The sequence below is a fragment of the Theobroma umbraticum genome, unplaced genomic scaffold (assembly GCF_002168275.2).
Source record: "Theobroma umbraticum cultivar Fairchild unplaced genomic scaffold, ASM216827v3 scaffold_31.0, whole genome shotgun sequence".
Lineage (NCBI taxonomy): Eukaryota > Viridiplantae > Streptophyta > Magnoliopsida > Malvales > Malvaceae > Theobroma > Theobroma umbraticum.
Window position 1 is genome coordinate 118,248 of NW_018397283.1, and position 6,812 is coordinate 125,059.

The following is a 6,812-nucleotide window of genomic DNA, read 5'->3' on the forward strand; positions in this document are numbered from 1 at the left end:
AGTGACAGTAGTAGTTGCAGTTTTTAACCAGTAGATAAGAACCCATATTTTCATTAAATTAAAGAAAAAAATAGTGCCTCTCTCTAGATATACAGAAAGAAAAATCTAACAAAGCAGTGATCAGGTTCTTCTACTACTACTGCAATAGCAGTCATATCACTGCTCAAAAGTGGGAATCAAATTCCAAAGCTTTTTTCACATAGGCAAGGAGGAAACAAACAAAAAAGAAAGAGAAAAAAAGTCCTAGTGGGGCGTGGGGTCTGATTCTAGTAGATGATCCCTACCTACACCAATGTGAATCAACACAGTCCTGGCAAAATCTCATCCGCCCATCAACAAACCCTAGCACTCTCCCCTCCCCTCTCCTTTTTCTACAGCCTTCAAATCCAAGACAACCCTACAATCCAAAGGGTCATAACAACAGAGAAGAACAGGTTAGTGTTTCTGAACACAGACACTGCATCACTTGGCTCATTGATGCCTGCGGTTCCTGTTGGGCCAAGGGTGGTGCCACCAAAAACTGTAGGAGTCCCAGTGGTTGTGCCGGTTGTTGTGCCTGGGGTTGTCCCTGTGGTTGGGGTGGTGGAAGGAGTTCCAGTTCCAGTTGTTGGAGTGGTGCCCGTGCTACTGCAGAATTTAGCAGAAAAAAATAGAATGTTTCAATACTTGACTGTTAAAAAAAGCAGCCCTGAATCTGATGGATTAGAAAATTTTTACAAACCCACTAGAGCAAAACACAATCATCCAAAGGAAGCAAAATGGAAACATACTAACATGAGAATATAACAGATGTCCAGCTGAGATTTGGAATCACAAATATTTTGATTTTGATAAGAAAGAAGACAAACAACTTCTGAAATATCAACATCATGACAGCTCACAGCTGTATGATGCAGCCAGGCCTCCTTGTAAAGAAATCAAAGCAAAAACGATTCAGCTATTTGGAGGGGGGAAGGGGGGGCCCGGGGCTAGATCTACCCTTTACTTTAATTAATCAATATCTAAGTTATTTAATGAAAATTGACACAGTTGCTGTATTCTGCAAACTGCTTCTGAAAGCAAAACCCGGTTCAAATCTACTATGTCGGTTGTACCGAACAGAGAAATCCCAAAGCTAAAACAAAAGAGGAAAAACTAAGAGGAGAGTTTGATTTTTCATCAAAGTGGCAGATTCTAGTTTTGACATGCACAGGTTTCACTGGAACATATCAGAAGGAAACTTCATTAGATGTGAAAGTGATTTTGAAACCTCACTGCAGAATCAACACTCTAATGAACATACCTTGCGGGAAAGTTACAAGTAGAAGCAATATCTGCAAAAAACCAGAAAGAAAAATTGTACCAAAAAGAAAATCAGGAAATAAATCACAAAAATGAAAGGAACGAGGAAAGAAATGAACTAATATTTAGAAACAGAAGGGATAGGCCCTTGGACTTACTGCTTGGAGGATTGGCACTAACTGTAGCAGTGCCTGAAAAATCACAGCTTCCTGTAACTTGACCTTTCCTTTGGAAAAAACTATTGACAGCATAGCTACAGTGGTCTTTCACAGTGTTGGGATTATAGCAACCACCATTTTGAAGGATTGCAGTACAATCAGCTCCAGCTCCACAAGCATAATCCAGGGTCTTTTGGAGAGCTTGGTCGCCCACTCCATCTTTACATAAGCAATAAGTAGCACCTGTAAAAAGAAAACAGAAACACCCCGAAATCATAAAAAGTTAGCTTCTAACAACACATGAAAACCAATCAAAAGCTGAAAAGATTCTCTATGAAAAATGGATTTTTTTTTTTTGAATTGAAACAAGAAAAACACTCAAATATATTCTCTATGAAAATTCTTTACAATGAAGATGGAAAAAGTTTAAATCTTTAAGAAGCCATCTGTACATTTCTGAAGCCAAGAAGAGAACCCATCTTAGAAATCTTGACATATGACAACTCAAAAACCTTACAACAAATCTAGAGTTAAAAAAGCAGAGAAAAAGGAGGGGAAAAAATAGAAAGAAAATCACAAAAACCAAGAAGCTTACTTGAATGGCCCGTCATGGCCAGGAAAAGCACTAGACAAATTAAAAGAGCCATGATTGATGCAAGATTTGGAGGGGAAAATTTGAAGAAATTAACTGACTTTTAAGATAGTTGGCTGAACTTGAAATCCGGAGAGCAGAAAGAAAAAAAAATAAAAGAAAAAAAAGAGAGAAAGAGAGAGTGTGTGTAAAGAAAGAGAGAATGGAGATTTCTAGACCAAACAAGCTACAAGAAGGAAAGTATGACGGTGTAGTGTTTGGTAATAGTGGCTGTCTGCATCTGATGTATAAGGCCCCTTTTATTAGAGTGAACATATGTCTTAAAAAGCAACCTGGTATTTATTGGATATTTTAAGTGTTCTGGGGAACTGAGCAAAGCCATTAAAAAAAAAAGCTTTTTCTCCATGGATTTGACTGTTTTTTTTCCAGTTTTTTTATGTATCAATGTGCCATATACTGCATAGCCCCATGCTTTTCCCTCAAACGGTCATAAACTCATGTGAAGGATCAAAACTTAACTTAACCCCCAACCTGGTTTAGGCTGGTTCTGTGAAAGTGAAGGTGAGGGCTGAGGGTCCTACCGTTGGGGGACCCTTTTTTGAGACCTTTTATCAATCTGCTGTCACCATGACTGTCCGGTTCCTCCTTGTTCACCTTTATGAACTTCGATTCTACCTTGTACATTGTACATGGGACAGCTCTCGTTTTGCTTCCCTGGTTTCTCATCCTCCATGTAACCCCATAGGAGCCATGTTTAAGTGTAAACTGTTGCTAAATGATGATAAACATAAACATAGATATAGTTAGTAAACAGATTAGAAAATTTTCTTGTATTCTTGGTGAAGTTCTTGCAAGCTTTTACTACATGGCCCCATCAACATTGATCCTGGTTGATGTATGGAGCAGGCAAAATTTGACACGACAATGATGTTCAAGAGGCCTTTTGCTTTTTGCCTAGTAAATTAGGCACATGATTCTGGGGGTTTCAAGAGCCTGGACCTAGGAGACCAAGCTGCCTAGGATCACATTCATACTCTATGAATCTTAAGACTTGTTCCTTTGCAAAAAAGAAGATTAAATTTTTAAATATTGAGGAGTTTTAAAGCTAGCTTTTGCATTACAAATTCATTGAATTATATATCAGCCCTACGTTGGAAGCTTTTGACCAAACTACCGTGCCATTTGGCTTTTACCATCAGCACCATCACACGCCACCTAGAGGCCAAGCAATGAAGAAAGATCAAGGAAAAGTAAATTTTTACTTGTTTGGTACAAAGGAAAGCAGATGGGAAAAGGAAAATCCAAATGATCAGCCTATGACAATGCTTTAATAACTAACAAGTACAAGAAAAAAAAAGGGTTTTCAATTCTCTTATTTTCTTCCCTAAGCCAAACACACACACACATATATATATATGTATAAATTTAATGTGGTGAAGAAATGAAAATTGAGAGAGAAAGGAAAAAAAAAAAGAAGAATTTTCCAATCTTTCAATCTAATGTTGTTTTCATTTTTCTATTATAAGATATGATAATAATGATATGAATAATTCGATTTATCATTTTATATATTTTCTTTAAATTTCAAATTATTTAACATAATGATTTGATATATACATGTAAGAGAATGTACATGACCGTAACTCGCTTAATGCTAATAAGTAATTAGAATACTTTCAAAATATTGAATTCTTTTAGGTACATGGCTTTAAAATAAAGACTCAATTTTCTTTAACTAGAAACATTTATATATGGTATGGTAGTAGGGTACTCTCCATGTTTGGTGGGATGTCAAAGCTTGTGAGCTTCAATGCATTTAATTTTTCATTGAAACATTTGTCTAGGAATCAACCTAAATTATTAATTTCCCTTTGCCATGTGTTGAATTTTTAGACTATGATTCTATGTTTATTTTTTATATATCATCATTTATATTATTACGTAATCACGAAATATCATCTCATAAATATATTAAATAATAATATTATAAATATTATACATTAACAATACATCAAATATAAATCTGATCACTTTTACTATTAGTTTTGCAAACAACATTTCTTTTCCTTTTACTTCCATTTACTTTAAAGTTACAAATTTTCTATTCCATTTAACAAATTGCACTACCTTTTGTAATCTTATATGTTGCTTTCCATAGCCACCTTTAATTGATTTAATCCGAGTTCCTATTTGCTTATGATGGGCAAGAAAGTGATTTTGACAAGGTTAGGAGCCCAAATCAATCCTTGATTGAGTTAAAATGAAGTTTTAAAATTGACTTCGTTGCATAACTACTAACATTAGAGAAGAGAATTGCCTTTCGGTTTCCTTATTTTGATATAATGAAAAGTTTTATATGGGTATTTGATTCAATGATATAATTTATCATATATGTATTTTTTATTTAAAAATTGTGATATAAATTCTTTCTTTTTCAAATAAAAAAAGTCTGAAGAGTCAAAAAATAATTTTTAATCAAAAACTTTTTTTTTTACATTTTAAAAATTAAAAATTGATACGTCGATCTCGATCTTTAAATCAAATGTTCAAATATTAAACATATTTATTAAAAAGTTATTCACATAACGGGTAAATTTTAATTTCTTTCGATCATGAGCTTTATGTGTTTAATTTTTTTAAAAATTTTGAAATATCATAAAATGTGACTAACACTTTTAAAAATCTATAAAAAATTTAAAAAACCTTTTGAAATGTAAATAGACTAATAATTACAGTTTTAATAATGGATAAGAAATCTTTCAAAAGTAAAAAAAAAACAACACCATGCTATCGCTATATGTACTATTTTATTTTATAAAAAGTTAAAAAAAAGAAGAAAAATAATTTTTTTATTATAAAGAAAGTAAAAGTAAAACGTAAAAAATCATGAACCTCCAATCTTTGGTTTGTTTTTTATTACCGTCCATATCTTGAACGCTCCAAACAATTATGGTAGCGGCTGTTCATGATATAGTGCTCATACCATGCAATGATTATGTACAAGTCAATTACGAAAAGAGAAAAAGGGAAACGTAATTGAATTAAAAATAATTATTATTTTTTATAATCGATGAAAATTTATTAACCTTGAATTACATAATAGGATGTACTTATTTCGCATTTAATAAAATTTTTATATTATAATTTACTATTTTTAATTTATTTAAAAAAATATTTAAACTTTATCTTAAAAGTAAAGAATACGTATATCTATCACCGAATCAAATGTTTAGAAATAAAATAAATCTTAAACTAGATAAAAAGATACCCAAAAATAATTCAAAAAAGGTAATAATACTTTATATAGTAGGAAACTTAGGACCTTGGCTAAACAAAGTTATAGAAGGCCGAGAGTTGTTGACTTTTCTACCAAGTGATTAGTGCTAATAATGAAGGAATAAGTTGATAATCAACAAGAATTGATGAAGGGGAGGGAAGGGATAGGGAAAGTGTTGCCTATGCTATTATACAATGGGGGATGGGAAGAAGCGAGCAAGCAGGTTAGGTGGGTGCCAAAAGGGAAAACACTTGGTGCAAGGAAGGGAAAAGGCCGTGGAAGAAGTAATCTTTTGAAATTTTGGGTGGTTGCTTTTGGCTCACTTTATTTGATCAGTCTCTAGAAATGTTGATTGGGGCATTGAAATTCCTTACCTGGCCCAAAAGGGAATCATTGGACCAACACAGCACAAAGAAACACTTTTAGCCTGATGCTTTCCACATCTCTCTCTGGCCTCTGCCTTTGCCCCCCTTTCTTTCTGCGTTTTTGTTTCCCAGACAGCATCTCCTTGCCCAGCTGCTTTTGTATCAATGGATCCTTCATTTTGATGAGGTTTTACCAACACGGTTGCCCTTTTGCTAACTGGGGAATCAATCTGCCATTTCAACTAATCAGTACAGGTATCACTGTTTTCTTATACTAAAAGGCAAACAAAAACATAATACACATTAAATGTGACGATTTAAAAACTGTTATCGATTATGTGTCATAGCATGAATTGGGTATTTAAATGTTCATATAATTTTTATTGTGAGGTATTTTTTGTAGAACAAAATTGTGATGCCTAATGAGTCAAAATAAGCAATATCTTACTAGTTAGTGTGGACTGTAACATTTAATATTATAATTAACTCTAAGATACTAACGATGTGTTATGGAAGACAATGGATCTTTATTGGAGTAGAAGAAGATATCATGATTTGTGTATTAAAGTAGTATTTGAGTGTCTATATCATCTTCAATTTGTGAGGTTTATTTTATAAGATAAAATTATAAAATCTATCAAATTAAAGTTGATAATATTTTATAAGTTGGTGTGGACCATGATGTTAAGAAACAGTAACTTTTGACCATATACATGAGAGATTAGAACTTACATAATTTAGCTAAGTGCCTTACTAGGGAAGAGATTATCTAATGAAATAACCTCGGATTAAATAATTCTAAGTACAGAATGTATGGTAGGCTAAAGAGACAGCAAAAATGTTAAGAGACAGCAAAACGTGTGCTGATATATTTTAATAATTTATGAGAGTAGATTATTCTCAGCTTTTCTGCAAATGATTTGGATTTTTAGCCAGGATTCTTAGGGTAAGGTTGGCCTGTTGAGGCAAAGCTGTACCAACCTCCCATACAGCTAAAGCCACCTAAGCTGTCTTTCTAACCAATTTATAGCTCCCAGGTGACACAATTATATGATCTGGCTAGGTTGATTATGTCATACGAATTTCATGAAGTTTCTCTTTGTCAGGTACTGGGACGTTTAACTTTTCAGATAAGGTTA

The 6,812-nt window shown here is 33.3% G+C and overlaps 1 protein-coding gene across 1 annotated transcript; it reads right to left on the bottom strand.

Annotated features, from left to right (window-relative positions):
- Nucleotides 1–31: 31 nt before the first annotated feature.
- LOC110428236 (PLASMODESMATA CALLOSE-BINDING PROTEIN 1-like) lies at nucleotides 32–2,349 on the bottom strand. The gene is made up of 4 exons (XM_021444006.2): nucleotides 2,035–2,349; nucleotides 1,440–1,682; nucleotides 1,283–1,313; nucleotides 32–627 (listed from the first exon to the last, which is right to left on the bottom strand). The coding sequence occupies exons 1-4, from the start codon at nucleotides 2,084–2,086 to the stop codon at nucleotides 381–383; spliced, it is 573 nt and encodes a 190-aa protein (XP_021299681.1). The 5' UTR covers nucleotides 2,087–2,349; the 3' UTR covers nucleotides 32–380.
- Between the last annotated feature and the right edge of the window lie 4,463 nt (nucleotides 2,350–6,812).